The sequence below is a fragment of the Squalius cephalus genome (assembly GCF_949319135.1).
Source record: "Squalius cephalus genome assembly, chromosome: 2".
NCBI classification, from domain to species: Eukaryota; Metazoa; Chordata; class Actinopteri; order Cypriniformes; family Leuciscidae; genus Squalius; species Squalius cephalus.
In genome coordinates, this window is record NC_137123.1 from 23,836,035 (window position 1) to 23,855,224 (window position 19,190).

General features: G+C 38.4%; 1 protein-coding gene across 1 annotated transcript; it reads left to right on the plus strand.

Moving 5' to 3' along the window:
• Window positions 1-2,988: 2,988 nt before the first annotated feature.
• On the plus strand, window positions 2,989-15,085 carry smox (spermine oxidase). The gene is made up of 7 exons (XM_079852909.1): window positions 2,989-3,257; window positions 7,743-7,977; window positions 8,103-8,329; window positions 9,222-9,395; window positions 10,236-10,935; window positions 12,522-12,682; window positions 14,546-15,085. The coding sequence occupies exons 2-7, from the start codon at window positions 7,770-7,772 to the stop codon at window positions 14,696-14,698; spliced, it is 1,623 nt and encodes a 540-aa protein (XP_079709035.1). The 5' UTR covers window positions 2,989-3,257; window positions 7,743-7,769; the 3' UTR covers window positions 14,699-15,085.
• Window positions 15,086-19,190: the final 4,105 nt, after the last annotated feature.

A 19,190-nucleotide genomic window follows, 5' to 3' on the forward strand; every position in this document is an offset into this window, starting at 1 on the left:
GCCCTTTTCATGCTCAAAGAGCAACATTACACACTAAAGAAAGTTGAGAATGTAAAAAAAGAAAAAAAGAAAGAAGAGCAAAAAAGGTCCTCTTTAACAAGTAAAACAACACAGCCCACAAGGTAACCACATCCAACATCCACATTGAAGCTGCCTGATGAGAACACTTCCACCCAGTTCCTGTGCTTGCTTTCTCCTCCCATTCATGAAAAGACACTTTCTTCCTCCTCTTTTGTATCATTGAGGCACACGGCCAATGCCAATTGGACTGCTAGAGAAAACGGAGGCTAGGCGGGTAGAATTCACAATGTGCAGGCTATGCACCCCACTGATGTGGCCAACAGAGGAGCCATTCTAGTTGGCCGGTTCACTGGTGAAGGCCTTTTACCACATTCCGCTTTGTTCCACTTATTCACGAAGCTCGTGTCCATTCACGTGTTGGCCTCATAATGGCAGCCTTTCTATGTGGCCAAGCTTGCTTTGAAATCATCAAGATAACAGATAAAGTGCAGCCCATGTGTTACTGAAACCAGCCGAGTGTTTTACATGTGTCGTTTCAAAGCGAGTCCTTACTTTCAGCAATAAGGAGACTCAAAAGGGGTGATTTCTCAATTAGATTAGAAAGACTCATTGTGTTTATGGGTAATCATACCCGCACTCATGCATGTTTGTGTATAATTAAATAGACTCGGTCAGAGGATAAGTTCTATCCAACTACAGCATTTTCCATCCAGTCAATGACTCATTTGGAGTATTTACAAAACAGCAAAAGAAGCATGTCTGAGTCTGAGATGCTTAATCACTGTATTTCTTTTTCTCAAAACAAACAGAAAATGTTAATGAGGTTTATGCAGTGTTTTCAGGACAGAGTAATTTGACCAGCGTTTAAATTGGAAGATTACACTGTCAACAACCACCTGTGCTCCGCCCGGCACTTCCCACAGTTTTTTCCACCCTGAATAAATATATAACAGAATGGTAACACTTTAGACTAGGGAACGCATATTCACTTTTAAGTTGCTTAATAATATGCATATTGGCTGTTTATTAGTACTTACAAAGCACATATTAATGCCTTATTCTGCATGACCATATTTTACATCCCTTAATACCAACCCAGTACCTAAACTTACTGTAACTACCTTCAAGAAGCATTAATTGGGAGTTTATTGAGGGGAAACTCCTATATGTGTTCCCTAATCTAAAGTGTTACCAACAGAATTTTATTTGGATGAAAACTTTTTAAGGCAAATAAATCTTTCAATGACAAATTATGTCTCTATATAATAAAACAGTCAGAAAACAGGCCGGCATTGGACTATTGGATTTTTCTAATTCCCAAATGGAATGATTCTAATCCTCTGTGTTTTCATTTTAATGAGTTGTGCTTTGGCACCCATTCATGAATGAGATTTAGTTTATTCTCCTGAGACTATCTCAGGAACATACTGACCAATGCTAATCCTCTTGTGATTTTATTTAAAAACCAAAGCCTGCAGAAAACAGGCCTTTAAATTACACGGCACTGGAATATCCTAGGCATCAAATCAAGTTTTCTAGTTCTCAATTTTAAATAATAATCAAAGAATTATACCATGAATTGGTTAATGGACATTGTAAGTTTTAAAATGTGAGATTTCCAACACCTTACTTTTGTACAAAACAAGCATAAGAATTTCTTCTCTTTCGCATGCTGAACTACGTCAAGGATCATTTAAAAAAGGAAAGTTGTATAAATGTATAAAAACCTGATGTACAAAGAACAGACTACTTTGTGTGTAAAATGATTAGATAAATGCATAAACCAAAGCACCCAGAACTAAATCACTATCAGGTTTTATTTGCATTTTTTATCATATATTTGCATTATCGTATCAGAACATGAACTAGAGACATGACAAAGTAAGTAACCAACATTTTATCACAACGAGGACACAGTGTTCTATTGAACCTAAAAAAGGGAAGTTGTGAAACTGCTAATGTTTATAGATGAGAGCTAGAGAAATTAGCTGTTGGGAAAAGTCTGATGGGATTAATCCCTTTAAAGAGACAAATATGCATTCAGATAAGTTTGCCACTTGATTAAAATAGTCTCAAAGGTTGCATTTAGCCTTTGTATGTGTAAAAAGTACATCTTGTACCCAATAATGCCATATTACGGTCTTCTGTGGATTCCATCAGCGGTTGGGTTAGAAATAGTCTAAGCAAATTAATGATCAGAAATAACCCCACCTTGAGAGACATGAACAGAAAAATATAGGCCTTTAAAAGTATAATACAATCAGATTCTTTTTCTTGCACATTGTTATAAGAACTGTTTATATAATTTTGTGCCAAAAAAGAAATATATATTATATTAAACATATAGCAAATTAAATATTTTCCTTGCACCTTAAAATACACCTGCACATGTCTACTAACCTATTCATAAGACTATTAAAAGAAAATAAAAAAATGTCAAGGCAAACATTATTTCACAGATATGATGATTTTCTCATTAAGTTTAATGAAATATCTGTGTTAAATATTTTTCTTTGTTACTATAGCCTCTTACTATATAGCCTAAAAAAAAAAAATATTCAAATTCAGAAACTGAAAATATGTTCATCATAAAAGTACACTGTAAAAAAAGTTGCTGCGTTAAATTAAGTAGCCTATCAACTTGGTTGTTTAAGTCATTTCAACTTAAATTACATTAAACTGACTTAAAAATTGAGTTGATTCTTGTATAACTAAAAAAATAGAAAATTCAATAGAAAATGAATTGAATTTTAATAACTTCAGAAGCATTAAATCAGGTAGACATGAACTATCTGTATATCACAGATAGCCAATGGCTTAAAAGTAGGCTAATTGTTACTCTAGAACACATAGTTTGAAATTTTGATTGATTCATCCAGAACCAGCCAATTTATTTTGTTTGTTTAAGGATAGGCGTCTGTCGTAATCTAACAAGACCGAACAAAACCAGCTGTATACTCTCTCATCATCACTACAGAAAGGATGGGCTTTGTGTGTAGTTCAAACGCCCCTGTCTGTTGCAAACAGTGAGTCACGCCAAGACTCGGTTGAGCGCCGGTGTTGATTTCGTGGCGGTACGTCACAGACCCTCATATTTATTCAGCGAGGAGGCAGCGGCATCGGCTAAACTGGCTGCTTCTGGTTTCAAGACATAAATACAAAGCGAGACGCTGTGAATAGGCTATACAAAGAACAGAGGATCGCTCTCCGCTTTACGCTGAAGACGATAAAGTCAGGTAAAGACCATACTAAATGTGATGACGTGCGTGTGTTTTAGCGCTACAGTGTTGCGTGTTTTAAAGATGTGGTTTGTTAACGGAGACACGGTTAATCAAAATTGTAAACAAAACGGACTCGCTGGACTGATCAGTGTTTTCACATTGGACAGAACGTGTTTCTATCAGTCTTTTTCGTTTTTTTCCTCCGTTATTTTTTCTGAAAGCATATCCTTCCATTGTCTGTCTGTCACAGTTCAGTTTTCATTCAACTGCTTATTATAACGCGCTGTTATATTAGGACATAACTAATAGAAAATGTTCAGTCAGCTGAATAGGGTAGCCTACAGTAAAGTTTGATTTCATGAAAAGAGTATTTAGTAAATGTCATAGGTTGACGTTTATTTTCGTATCACTGGAGGCCACTCGTCCGTTACTGTGTAGTTACGTGGCAGCGCTGATTCTTCTGGACGCACTTTGTGCTGCTACTTTATCAGCCAAACTTCACTTATCTCAACTCAATGACACAGTGCTTCGGGGTTTTGTGAACGCACAGCTTTTTTTTTTATCGTAGGGTATATAGATTTTTTAAATGAGCATAATAATAATAATAATAATAGGATAATATAGATATAACTGATTCATTTGTATTGATCAAAACCTGTAAGCTACAAAATTGTAGCCTATCCCATCAGGATAGAGATTCCTCTGCCGGCTTCAGTTCCTGTATTTGGAATGCAAGTGTTTCTAACAATTCCAATCTACTTTAGTAAGTCATGTTGATGATGTGGAGTGGGATAAGTGGGATAACTGTACAGTGCTGACATACTTTGTCTTACAATGTGTGAATGGAGGGGCAGGTATTATATAGGATGTAGGTTGTGATTTCTAGGTCATGTAGAGTGTGTGCGTCCCCAAAGCCCACCCTTAATCTGCGGCAAGTGAGGAGCCAGGACGTGTGGTGTGGTGTGGTTATACTTCTACAAGGATCACATTCAAATCCACAATGGCTGGAGGAAAAAAAAAATCTCATCTAGCAGAAGTACTATTGCTTCAGGCTGTAGTTCAGCAAAACAGCAAAATAAAGTTTGAGCCACAGTAAATGCTGAGGTTGCTCAAAAGGAAGCATTTCAAGATATATCAGTTACTTCTCTTAAATATTAGGCAATGTCTCTGATTCAGTTTGATTTCTAAACGCATCATGAATAAGGTCAAAATCACCAGGCGGAGAAGTATCACCTAACACACCCTTGTTCAGAAATGGCAAACATGTTATATCAGAATTTTTGTCTAAGAGTCTTAAGACTTCTGAGAACATATTTAAATATACAAAAGCCCCAGTACCCTGTTCATGGGAAAGAGGTTACAGTGTCCTCAACATCAAAACTTCTAGTTGATGCTAACAAGGAACATAAGTGTTTGTTGAAAAAAAAAGTTTGAGAAGCACTAGGCTAAATGGGTCATCTATTGTAGGATTAGAACAATGGAAACCATGCCTAACATTATCTCATTTTATGTTATGGCCTCATCCTGACTTCACAAGATGTGGCCTTTTGCCTTTGCCTTGAAAAAACAGATGTACCACAAGGAAGGACTTTCTCATGCATACAGTGTTTCTTACAACAAAGTGAACAAACCTTCTCAACCATGACCATTGCACTGAAAAAAAAGGTGAATGTCTGTAGTTATGTTTTATTTGGTACAGCTGTTTCTAATGCCTTCAGCAACTTCTGATGTGCTCCATGATCTAGAAAGCCCTAGTTTTATCAACTTTGTGTGTCTGTTAAACATTGCACATGCATTCTGGCTAACCTTAAACGGCTTAAGATTGGAACGGGTGTGGTCAGGACCTGCAGTTGCACTGAGGTTATCCAAAACTTTCCATTTCAGGACCCCATCAAAGAACCTCTCCACCTCCCTGTAGAGTGTCCTTTCTATGGGAGTTTTTAGTTTTGGGTTATTGATAAATGCCTCACTGTTTCTCTCAGTTCAACAGCAAATGTCTCCTTGACCTACATGATGACATCACACTCTCACATTCGCTAAAGGGACCCATTCTAGATAAGCATTAATCCATGAATCAGGCACTTCCCATTCTATCACTGCTGCCACAAACCAACTTTACAAGAGCTGCTTTAGAAGCATGACTTTGCTGAAGTCATAAGTGAAATTACAAAAATAGTGTAATGTCAGCTTCTTAAAGATTTGAATCTGAAAAAATAAAATAAATAAAGGCCTTCAATCTGTAATTTTTAGATATACAACCGCAAAGCTTCCCTATAGTCTAGTTGTTTTTCTAGCTGTAGGCCACACACTGAGAAATTTCAGCTTGCTTCACTGTATGTCTGTGTCTGAAGCTCAGAGTAAAAACATTGTGTGTGTGTTTAGCTGAATCCTTATTACACACATATTACTTGACATGTTTTAGCCAGGATAAGGTTTCATGTTTTGCTATTTTCCCCTGACACTGGTTGCTTTTGCAGGTGGAATCGATTGTAATCATTGAATCAATCAAAAATTCTGTGCCATTTGTTCAGAAAATGTATTTAAACTATCTTAAGTTTGTTTTTTGTTCAGCCATAAAGCCTGCTGATATTCAAGGCCTTAAAGGGATAGTTCACTCAGAAATGAAAGTTCTGTCATTAATTACTCATCCTCATGCCGTTCCAAACCCGTAAGACTACCGTTTATCTTTGGAACACAAATTAAGATATTTTTAATGAAATCTGAAAAATTTCTGTCCCTCCATTGACAGTCCACACAACTATCACTTTGACACTTCAAAAAGTTCATAAAGAGATTGTAAAACTAATCCATATGAATTGAGGCGTTTAGTCCAAATTTTCTGAAGAGACACGATTACTTTATACTCTGAACAGATTGAATTTAAGCTTTTATTGACATATTAACATTCATCAACGCACACATCCGAAATGGGAAATGGAACCTCAACAAGTAGGCTTGCTTGACTTGCGAGAACCAATGAGGTTCATTCTTGTGTGTTACACAGCATGTTTGAGCTTCTGCAAGAACCAATGAGGATTGTTTCCGCGCGTCAAGCTGGTATGGTTGAGCTTCTGTTTATGTTTGCTGATCAATGTTTATAATAAAAGCCTAAATTCAATCTGTTCATAATATAAAGTCATCGTGTCTTTTCAGAAAATTTTGAATCAACTCAATTCATATGGATTAGTTTTACAATCTCTTTATGAACTTTTTGAAGCACCAAAGTTAGTAGTTGCGTAGCTGTCAAAGGAGGCATAGAAATCGCTCAGAATTTATTAAAAAGATCTTTATTTCTGTTCTGAAGATGAAGAAAAGTCTTATGGGTTTGGAACAACATGAGGGTGATTATATGGGGATATAATTTTCATTTTTGGGTGAAGTATCCCTTTAAAATGTGTGGCTAAATTCAGTCAAGGTCACATGCTGAGAATTCTCAAGAAGGAAACAACCCATTCATATAGTAACACACAATGCCGCCATCACACTAGTACCTTTCGGTGTTTATAATAAGTGTTCTGATGTGCATTGTGCATGTCCTTTCTGCAGTCTGATAACAAACGGTGTTGATGAGTTTGGCCTGTGCAAACTCCCAACAGGAGGTTATTGTGGTGTGTACTGAGAGCATAGAATCCACAACCTCATTCATTCAAATCAAATTTATTCATAGTTGTCAATCTCTTCCTCATTGCATGTGAGCGGCTGTGCCTACTGGGTACAATAACAATGTTGACAGATAAGGGTTGTGTGTGTTCATGTATAAAGAAGGGTATCAGTGTGATAAATCAGGTCACTCTGATGTGAGGAAAGATTACAGTAAAATTTCCATTTGGTCCACTATAATAACATCCTGTTTCCAATATTCCATTATCACTTTTTCCACATTCAGGTCCTTAAATCAATAAACTTGTCTTATGAGGTCTGTCCAACATCAGGTGTATCTTTTTCTTTTGGCTGTCACACGTAAGCTGGCGTGTTTATGTGAAGGCCTTGCCTGAAAAGCCTGAACGGAAATGTGAAGAACACATTCATTTCCTATCACAGTGTAATTATTTTCACAGCCACATACAGACCTTTTCCATTCACTTGTGCAAATGGACTCTGTGCAATGACATTTTACATTCTCTAGTATGTTGTGGCGAGTCTGTTGCCCTGCCCGACACTGTGTCCTCAGATGGGTGAAGACAAAATGAGAATCACATTTACCCTTCACTGGCATTTTTGCTTTGTCTTCATTATTATTCAGCACTGCATTAGTGATATAATCACTCTCAATTCATACACACGAGGTTAGAGATAAGACACCTTATTTTGTGAATAGTGTTATTTAAGGTTGTGCTTTGAAAAGACACAGTTTCAATCAGTCCTTTGAACCACATGCTCGAAGATGTAAAGTTCTGTATCTTTGATGCGTTCTTTTCCTGTGAATAATCTCTATTATTAGTCTTGCTGGAGGGCTTGGTGTTTGCTCTAATGGTTTCTCCTCATCTCACCCTTCCCCAGATTCCCTAGAAGAAGAGCTTGGACGGCATGCAAAGTTGTGAAATATCTTCAGACAGCACTGATGATCCTCTTAGTAGAGCCCTACACAGACATCGACAACCTCGAATAGTAGTGATTGGTGCGGGCTTGGCCGGCCTAGCCGCCACCAAAACCCTCTTGGAGAACGGCTTCACCAATGTCACGGTGCTAGAAGCCTCAGACCGTATCGGAGGCAGAGTGCAAAGCATTCAGCACGGTGAGAACAACTGTCTTGTCATATGACAGCATACTTTTTATTCTTTCTTAGTCCAAATTCATCGTCAACTTTTTCAGATCAGAAAATGCTTATTTTCAAGGTGTCCTATCTCCTTCTCTCAACAGGTAAAACCACTTTGGAACTTGGAGCAACCTGGATACATGGGGCAAATGGGAACCCCATCTACCACCTGGCTGAGGAAAATGGGCTGCTGGAGCACACCACAGAGGAGGAGAGGAGTGTGGGCCGCATCAGCCTGTACGCCAAGAATGGTGTGGCCCACTACCAGACCAACAGCGGCAAGCGGATCCCAAAGGATCTGGTGGAGGAGTTCAGTGACCTGTACAATGAGGTGATGGAAGAGAGCGGAGTGCTTGGTTTTTTGCAAGCAAAGCTTGAACCTTTTGCTGTAGCCTCTTGTGGAGAAGGCTTGAATAAATAAACACATTATGGCAGAGTTTCGCCTTGTGACCCAATCACAAGTGGTCTGCCAAGATGCATTTCTGTTTCCATCTGTATTAAGCAGCTAGCGCGAAGAGCATGCAGTGCTTTACTGCAGTCTCGGACCCCTTCGAAATGGATAGCATTTCCACTACAAATGTGGTCACATGCGTTTTTGATAGGGGTTGGGGGAAAAATCCGGGCCAGTAGAAAAAAATCCTTTGCGATGAGCACTGCATGTGTTCTGTGGTTGTTACCTCATCCTGAGCTGCTGTTCTCACAGTGAGCCTTTATCCTTCTATATCTCTCCCAGAGTGTTTTGCAAGATCCCTGTCTTTAGTTTGGGACTGATATTTATTTAATATTTATTTTATTTTGCATCTAGTATCATCATGAATATAGCAAATATTTTGGCTAATAAATGAAAGAGACACTTATAGGGATAATTCACCCAAAAATGAAAGACCCCCTTTTAGACACCCTCATGTCATTCCAAAAATAGATATTTTGATAAATCTTAGTTTTTCCCATACAATAGAAGTCAATGGTCACCAAAACTGTTTGACCATTGACATTCTTTAATAAAGTTAGTTTCGGAAAAACAAAAGGATGAGTAAATGATGACAGAATTTACATTTTTGGTTGAACTATCCCTTTAAAGTAATGCAATATTATGACCATAGTGTATTTCATCCAGAGTAAATAATGCACTTAAACCCTTGTTTGTAGTAAGGATAGCTCCATGATCTGATGACACTAGGATCTCACTCTCTTAATCTTGTCGAACAACCTCCTTTGAGCAGGTGTACGAGCTGACTCAGGAGTTCTTCCAGAACGGAAAGCCTGTGGGAGCCGAGAGTCAAAACAGTGTGGGGATCTTCACACGAGATGTGTTGCGCAAGAAGATCATGCTTGATCCTTATGACTCAGAAAGCACCAAGAAACTTAAGTTATCTATGCTACAACAGTACCTCAAGGTGGGCGGGGCATTAATGTCTTAGAGAGATTTTTCATAAGCAAATTATGGTTTGATTACTCATAGGATAGTTAAAAATCAAGATATTCCTCTCTGAACCTAATTTTGAAATTAGAGGTGTGGCATCATATTCACCATCTACGTTACAAGCCACATCAGGAAATAGCTGAATTCCTGTCATAAGCAGATTTGTTGCAAATCTATGACAACATGAAACACATTGCATGTGTCATCACCTTTGTAAAACAGTGATGTCAATCTTACTGCCATGCTCACTTCCCACTCTGTTGCAACAGTGAGTTTCTCTTGTGAAATGCAAAACTGTAGACTTCTGCCCACAGAGGTGTGGATTCCAAAAATACTACTGTTTTAATCATTTCCCACACTTAGACTTAGACTCACAATGGGCTTGCATTCACAATTCATGGAATATTTAAACTTCTTTGTAAAAGTCTCACACTACTGTTTGGTCAGGCTATTCACAGAAATTCTGATAGTACTGAAAGCTTTGGATTACTGAGGTAAAAGTAGGACAGATATTGAATGTCATCCTGTAATACTAGAGGTTATGGGAAGAAGGGGCAGAACTAGACAAAACACTCAGCTGCTTATATGCCTGCTAGACTATATCTGCTTGTGTTTGTTTAGAGCAATATCATTTGAAACACTAACTTTAGAGTAAATGGTGTTTAGCATGAAAACAGTAAAAGAAGGCTATACATAAAGCGAAAAGCTGACTCAGTATATTTAGTTTTGGTGCCAAGAAGTATATTAACAGCAAGATGCTGATGAGACAAGTTTATGCACAATTTATTTCTTAATATCTTCTTTTGTGCCTCAGGTGGAAAGCTGCGAAAGCAGTTCCCCCAGCATGGATGAAGTGTCTCTAAGCGAGTTTGGTGAGTGGACCGAGATTCCCGGTGCTCACCATGTCATTCCTGTTGGTTTCATTAAAGTCGTTGAGATCCTGGCTCAGGACATCCCAAGTCGTGTCCTCCGCCTCAGCAAGCCTGTCCGCCGCATCCATTGGAACTGCAGCTCCCAGGATGCAGAGGAAATTTCCGACCAGGCTGACCATAACCAGGACCAACGACCCAGCCCTTCTCCAGTCTGTCTGGAGTGCGAAGACGCAGAGTGTCTGCTGGCAGACCATGTGATCGTAACGGCCTCTCTTGGGTTCCTGAAGAAAGCTCATGAGACTCTCTTCTCCCCAGGCCTGCCACAAGACAAGGCACAGGCCGTCCAGAAACTGGGCATTAGTACCACTGACAAGATCTTTCTGGAGTTTGCAGAGCCCTTCTGGAGCCCCGAGTGCAACAGCATTCAGTTTGTTTGGGAGGACGAGGCACAACTGGAGAGCCAGGCATACCCAGAAGAGCTGTGGTATCGAAAGATCTGCAGTTTTGATGTGCTCTATCCGCCTGAGCGCTATGGCCACATGTTGAGTGGCTGGATTTGCGGTGAAGAGGCCCTGCGCATGGAAAGGTGTGACGACGAGACTGTGGCGGAGATATGCACTGAACTACTACGCCAGTTCACAGGTCAGCATATGTGCAAGTGTAACACTGTAAGTCTTTAACTGTAGTTATACATATTTCCACAATACCAAGGGTGTTACAAAGCAAGAAAATTAGACCTCTCTTAATCTCTCATCTGCATGAGTCATTTGCATACTCCCTCTTTTTCCCACCACTAAGACTTATTGTTTACAGTTCTTTTGCCGTTTGTCTTCAACAGAAAGACCATTGTTAATGTGTTGTTTGAAAATTAATTTAGCTCTTCAATACCTTTACCTCATTCTTATAATCCCCATTTTGTTATTATGCCTCTCTGATAGAGCTGCACATACACAACAATCAAGGTAGATCATTTCCAGGTGACAGGAGATTCGTGTAGGGGTTCAGCAATTTAATAATCAAATGTGTCATCCAAACAAAGAGTGTTTAACACTTAAGTGTTAGGTGTTTTGCACATTTAACTGGCTATACTAACTCTTTCCCCGCCATTGACAGAATTTTCCGTCATTTATGAGACAACGCTTCATTGCCATTTTATGGCTTTCTGTGTTTTCACTGTTATACGGTAGGGGGCGCTGTGACACATCTTCTGAAAGAGTATTGCATCTCTGGATCAAAACACAGGCGAAAAATTGCCTTGCCTTGCCTAATGTTACAGAATGAAATGTCGACCCAGGACGAGCTAGCTGACTGTGCATTACGGGTGTTGATGAACTCGGATCTACTCCATCTATGTTTTAATCTAGATGTAGTCTTTGACAAAAACGTGATTTTTTTTATTAGATTTATCCACATTCAAGTGTTGATAAAAAAGAATGCATGAAGCTAAAATAAAACTTTGTTAAACGTTGTTTAAAAGCAGAAGCTCTGTTCTTTCTTTTGATATATTGCATGTTCAGATATTCCTTCAACAAAATATTCTGGGGGCCATGCATTTTTTGTGAAAATTATCAAAAATGCTGGCGCTGACTGGCAACTTAAAAAAAAAAAGCTGGCGGGGAAAGAGTTAATGCTGTCTTCTTGTCATGCTTATAAGTTATATTTCTCTGTGACAAGAAAGCACATGTACTTGTTAAATCATGACAGAAAAATTACCTCTGTTAAAGTCAGGGTAAAGGTATAGACAAGGGCTCCAAATTTTCAGTTGTGTGAAAGATTGTACTGTAAACAACTCTGGTTTCTCTTCCATTGTAACCCTTTCATGACAGAACACTTAGTCAGACATGAGGGTCAATGCACACATTCTCTGTAGATGATGTCAACAGGCTGGCATGCCAGTTAAGTAGGTCAGTCTTTTTTTATCCAGATCCACAGCAGGTTTCCCTCCCATCTGCCCCAATCCTATATAATTAGTTTGCTGAAATTGGATTTGGTCACACCTTACCACTAATAATTAAAAGGTCATTATATTTGACCTAAGACTAACTTCCCTTACATATCCATTAAATCCACACCACCAAAACAAACACAGATCAGCATAAATGAACAAAACTTTAAAAAAGACTGATCCTGAAAAGTCTCTGTAAAATGTAAATTTTCACAACAATAAGCACAGTTTTACGTTTTTAATCAATTAGTCAATTTATTTTCATATGTTTGACTTCCATCAGGAAACCAGAATATTCCTAAGCCAAGGCGGATCCTGCGCTCCTCGTGGGGCAGTAACCCGTATATCCGGGGTTCTTACTCATTCACTCAAGTTGGCTCCAGCGGCAGAGATGTGGAGAGGCTAGCTGAGCCCCTGCCTTATATTAAGAACACTAAGGCTCCGGTGAGTTGAAATTACCACTTGTATAGACTATTAAAGGTGCAGTAAGCGATTTCTGAGAATCATTGCTGAACACTGTTGATATTTGAATTCAACCCAAAACAAAACACACCCCTCCCTTCATTGCTCCGCCCTCAAAATGCACAAACACGCAATGCAAGAGTGAATGTCTCTTTATCATAGCTAAAGCAAAGCTAAATAATGCTTCGCAGAAAATAAAGCGAAGATCACGAACGAACGACAAGGAAGAATAAAAAATGAACATATAGTACACGAGTAAATACAAGCAAGAGTTCATTGTTAGTTGCCAGCAGCACACACTCAAAACCAATGTTACTCACATATGGAGCAGAAACAACACAACCTCTGAGTCCGTTTTCAGGCCTTCCCACTTTGGGTCACTCCAGCGCCTAACCCTTCTTTTTACAGCGATATTCCTCTGACCTTTTCTCTTTTGTAAAGCTTCTCAGCCATCTCTCTTTCAACAGTCTTTCTTCAAATCTCCCTCTTGCTCACTCGCTCTCCTCCCCCATCATGAGTGTATACGCCCCCTGCTGCTAATTGGGTACAGGTGTGTTGTGGTGCTCGGTCCGATCCATTTTCAACAGTAGCTACGTTTACATGGACACAATCGGAATGAAATCAATACGATTGATGAATCCGAACAAGGTGTTTACATGAATGATAAATAAAGTAATCGGGTTGATTAAACAGCAGACGTAATATTAATTCGTCTCTGGTCATAATTTAGAGCATAACCGTTTTGCCGTTCTGCTTATTGATCACGCAGTAAAAATGCCCCTGCCTGCGGCCAAAACCAGACGTCTGTGGATGAGAATCCAAAACAAGGACTGGTGGGACGTTGTCCTGCTTCACTTCACAGACGCGCGAGTGAAATGAGAATTTTAGAATGACGGGAAACATATTAATATGACACTTTATTCAACAGGAAGAACAGCTCGTTCCGCGCGTCATACGTCATTACGCTATTTAACGTCATTGCACATGCGCAGTCCTTTCAGTTTAGGTTTTCAATCCGATCAAGTGTTTACATGTTCTCTCGATCGGATTACAAAAGGGATAAACCACCCCTTTCAATCGGATCGAAATTTCATTCGGATCAAGCTCAATCGGATCGATTAAGGTGTTTACATGAAGGTTTTTTAGTCCGATTGAGCCGTCAATCCGATTATAAGTGTCCATGTAAACGCAGCTAGTGTTTTTCAGAAATCGCTTACTGCACCTTTAACATAGTTTAGAGAACAGAATTTATTCAGTATCTTTTTGGAACAACAGAGTAGGCTATATATGAGTATCGCTGCCCTTTATAAGTGCAAAAAAGTGAATTGTTTGTTTTCTATTAACTTGAATTAAACTACCTGCCAATTAAACCAAAGACAGCAGGTGACCTTCCAAGGAATAAGACTCGTTTCTTATTATTTTACTCAAAGACATTTGAATCTCGTTTATAACCACTTGGCCTCTTTTGCCATTGTTCAAGTTTCCCTTGACTGCTCTAAATTCAGGCTGACCGAAGTCGCTTGCGTGGTGGTTTTTTAAATGTGTTAGCCTGTACTGAGCTGTGGAGTGCTGAGACTGAAATTTGAGTCGGATGAGAAGGTTGGGTTGTACAAGGCCAAGGGCCAAACAAACACACACATATACGCACACAAACATGCTCAGGCCAATTCAATGTCTGAAAGGAACAGTCTGACCCCACAGAGTACACAGCACAAAAGAACTTTTTTTATATCGGAAAGATTAAGACTTATGCTAGAAATAGTCTATTGGGCCTTACAGGGCAGTAATGTTGTATGTTTTGTCAAGCTAACTTTTTGTTGTTCTTTTCTTTACTTCTATCCAAAGCCTCTACAGGTTTTGTTTGCTGGGGAAGCCACCCATAGAAAATACTATTCCACTACCCATGGTGCTTTGTTGTCAGGACAGAGGGAGGCCAACCGCTTGATCGAGCTGTACCAGTACTCCTTCGATGCAGAAACCACAAAGCCTAACATTTAAAATAAACAAATTGCAACAAAAACAAGAACCACTTACTAGTGACAAAAACAATTGTGTTATGTGCTATCTGTATTTTAAATGATTGAATTATGTATTAAAACCTAGTAGGGGCATTAAAATAATAACAATAAATCCTCTTTATACTGTACTTAGATTAGCACTCTGTAGATTTTACTTGAGATGTACTGTACAAGGCTGCCATGTGGCGCTATCTCTGGTCCTTATTTTTCTGATTATTTTTAATCCATGTTAATATGTTTCTATAATTTAACAATTTTTGTAAGTGCCTTCTGTATTTAATGTTATGTCTTTAAAAAAAAGAAAAAAAAAAAAAAAAGACTTGATATGAATAAAGTGTTAATGTGAATAAGCATGAAGTTTCTTTCCAAGTCTGTTTCTGTTTATTATTCATTATTAAAATGTCATATATATTTTTAAACAAAAGAACATACCGGTACCTATGAAATATGATTGAACTAACTTCCTACAGTTAGGCCTTCCGGATATATATATATAGAAAAGACAACAGAAAACCTTTTTGGTTAAAAAACAATGGGGGAAACATAGGTGTGGGGAATTTAAATAAAGATCCACACTTCAGTTCAGTTGGTGGCAATAGGGTCCTGGTTTGCTATAACTGCCAAACAAAAAGGAGGAGGAAGAGGTGAATAATGAAGAAGAAGATAAAGATACAAGATTCTTAATGTGAGTAAAGCGAAATGTTGTTGTGTCTTGCTTGTGCAGATATGGGCTATACTGTTAGTGAATATTTCAGCTTCATAGGATAAGGATTTACTTAGACTATTGTACATGGATCACCAAAATACCAAATTAGAGATGAATACCTACTATAGGTATTTCTTGTTATATTAAACATAAGATAATACAGAGCCAAGCAAAATCGTTGGTACATTTTTTTATTGTGTGGATGGTGTTCACTCTAAACTTTATGTATTCACTGCCATCTTCTGGTCATTAAGAAAATCACTATTGGTGGCTTGTTTTTTTTTTTGTTTTTTTTTTGGTAATAGGCCTATGCTAGATTTTGCCTGTGTTCCGTTGTCATTTTGGCCTGGCCTGTCCAGGGTTCACTTAACTTTTCAAACAAAGTACCCCCTTCTTATCTTTTATATTTGTAAAACCAAAGAGGCATATGATCACATTATAAATAATGAAATAGCCTATAGCTTGACCATGAAAGACATGTTTAAACGCAAAAGAAAAGAGATTACTTTTGGCTGCTTACCTTAGTTTGTCTGCTTACGAGTCACGAGAGGGTCGGCAGAAACTGAAACTAGCCTAGAAAGGCGTTTTTTTAATCGTTCTTACAAACATGAAGTCTCTACGGAGCCCGGGAAGTCACCTGTGGGAGAAAAAACAACAACAACAAAAAAAACAATCCGTGGCGACGGTTTGCAGTCCGTCCGCTCAGTTTATAAACCGTAGGCCTACTCACGAATTCTCAAACTGTTCCCTTGGTTTAATAAATCGTGCCCACGGATTAATAAACCGTACCCACGAGTTTCTAATCCGCGCTCTCAGATTTGTAAACCGTGCCTTCAGTTTTTGCCATCTGTACCACAAATTCATACACCGTGCCCACGCTTTCGCAATCCTTTCCCACGGGTTTGTAAACTGTAGCCTACTCACGGATTTGTGGCTCGCCCTCATTTTAGAAGAACACCAGGAGCAGGAGGTACGTTGTTAACGAATCTTATATTTTTTATTGTGTATTAAGTGGAATACATCAAATTGTAACTGCGTCAAGTGATTCTCAATTGTAGCGGGTAGGGGTGGAATATACAGTATATAGTTTATAACTATTTATCATAAATTCATTTATGAATGCTTTATTTTTAAGCAAAAATTATGCAAAAAATGTAGGCCTATTTTATCCAAAACTGTAAAAGGTTAGGTTATAGTCTATACAAATAAAGCATTGATTATTTTACGCCAAACATTACTGTACTAAGTGAACTCATTTATAGTTATAAACTCAAATAATAATAATAATAATTATTATTATTATTATTACATTTGAGGCTACATATTTAGAAGACGCTTTTTTTCCATAGACAGTATGTTTTTTTCTCCCACAGGTGACTTCCCGGGCTCCGTTAGTTTCAAATTTGTTGAGTGGCTGTCTGTCACCTCGAGCCAGTTATGGGCGGAGCAATTTTACGAAATGCTTTCAAATCGCGCTGTAATTATGAAAGCTTTATGCTTGCAATGTGAATTTATTTGTCGTTTACATGTAGGCTATAACATCAAACACAGTTTGTCAAACAATTAAAAAAAAAATACAATAAGATTTTACAAATATTTTCCTGGTCGCGTGCCCCAGAGGTGCAACAGTTGCTTTAAAATCGGGACAAGTTTAAGAGAAAACAATCACAAACATTTATTTTAATCACAGGACAATTTTTTTTGTTTGTTTTGTTTTTTTGTATATTTTCATCTCTCTTTCCTTGTGATAATAGTTTGCATTTGTGTTTTAGATCACTGCTCTTGCTCACAGGTTGTTCAGCTTTATTTGGAATTATATAAAAAATGCTATAGGCTACTCTTTTATTTATATATTTTTTTTCCTGAAAATGCAAACTGAATTTATACAACCCCAGATTTTGGGTCCGTGTAACGCTTCACAATTCAGTTTTCAGACCATAATGCAAATGCAAAATTGAAACCAGACATTCTTTTTTTTTTCTTTTTTTTTCCAGTACATTATCAATGGATATTTGCCTTTTTCTCCCCTTTTTTCAATTTTACTTGTGCTAAATTGTAATTTCAGAAACAAACATTTGAATAAATGAAATCTAACCGATTTTCTATTTTTCCATTTTTCGTCTTGTAATTTGTGCCGTGGGCGGTACCATTAGCACGGGGTTGTGGCCGTGGACTAACTTTACTATCATTTCATTAACTGCTTTATTTACACTGCATGCACGTTTGAGGAGAAGTTTAAAAGACGGAACACAGGACAACATTTTTCATCCGAAGTGCCATAACTTTTATTATTAGGCTAATAGTCTACGTGTAGGCCTACTAAATTATAAGGCAGTCTCGGACCAGCCATCTAGCCTGACTACGTCAGACTTCTTACTTACGCTCAATTTCATTTCGCTTCTGTACTCAGTCTGAGATAGCGTAATAGCTTTCCGTTTTCCTCCGGCCTGAAAACAGCCGGCCAATCAACGAACAGAGGGCGGGCTGAGAGCCGTGACGTAGACGCTGATTGTACCGTGGATGCGTAGATTTACTTCACATAATCTGCAAAAGTCGTTCACAGCCATGTTCACTCCGGTATTTCGCTCGATGGTTTTGTTTTCGCATCATACATGTGTTTACAGTGGAAGTTAGCAGCTGAGCATGCGCATAACACACGCCATAACCAAACGTTATGTGATTGGCTTACGAGTAACCAATGATTTTAAACTTCAGACAAGCGCCCCCGCGAGAAAGAAAACTCTTTTCAATTATGCCATGCCAGACTCTGTCTACGAAGCAAAGCGAAGTAGCAGAGTTTGGTATTACCAGGCTACCGGCCATCGGGAGCAGCCGGGAAAAGTGAAATCCCGGTGGCCTGGGTATGATTTGGCACATTGCCCTACCTGTATTGACCTTATTAATAAAAGTACTACCAAGCGAAAAATATAGAAAAAAAGCTTCTTTTTTTTTTGTTAGGTTTTTAGCTGTCGTTTGTAATAGCCTACAATACAAAGATGCAGATGTTTTCACTATAGCGGGCATTGTTCGTTACCACGGCATCCGCTTGAGCTTCTGTGTGCTTTACCTATACACCGCTTCTCGTTCCCGTAAAATGCCCTTAAATCTAGCACAGTTGTAGAACTCTAGTCTGGTAATTACAATAGAAGCAGTTCGCCGGGATATGAGCATGAGGCAATACTATATAGCTAACTGTGCTGCAAATCAAGAGCAATAATATTTATTTATTTTCAATAAATAAACAGAAATACCTTGCTACGTTTGGCACATTGCCCAGCTTGTTTTTTATTTATTTATTCGAGCACATTAAATTCGCCATTCGATAATGAATCAGCATAGACATTAAATATTGTATTAGCCTACAAACGAGAGCTAAAAACCTTTAAAAAATTGGGGGGGAAAATATGCTTATTTTTTTCTATATTTTTGCTTAGTCTATAATTTTTATCGTTATTCTAGATTCCCGTGAAGGATCTTGAAAAGCGCTGCTGCTCGCAAGCCACCCCCGTTCTGCTGCACTGAAAATGAACTGTCTGGGATCTCGTGGTTGTGGCTGCCTACTGTACCATGTAAAATGAACAACAACAAGGATATAGCTATATATTAATAAAATAAAGTAAGAATGAATAGGTAAATACAAACAAGGGCAATGTGCCAAATCATAGGCCACCGGGATTTCACTTTTCCCGGCTGCTCCCGATGGCCGGTCCGAGACTGCCTTATAATTTAGCACAGACTATTAATCCGGTATAAAACCGTCGTCCTG

What these genes read in the sequence shown, in the direction of transcription:
- smox (XM_079852909.1), top strand. Translation starts at nt 7,770, where the DNA reads ATGCAAAGTTGTGAAATATCTTCAGACAGCACTGATGATCCTCTTAGT. An exon ending in TCAGTGACCTGTACAATGAG is followed by an intron (nt 8,330 to 9,221) that starts GTGATGGAAGAG and finishes TCCTTTGAGCAG; the next exon opens with GTGTACGAGCTGACTCAGGA. An exon ending in TGCTACAACAGTACCTCAAG is followed by an intron (nt 9,396 to 10,235) that starts GTGGGCGGGGCA and finishes TTTGTGCCTCAG; the next exon opens with GTGGAAAGCTGCGAAAGCAG.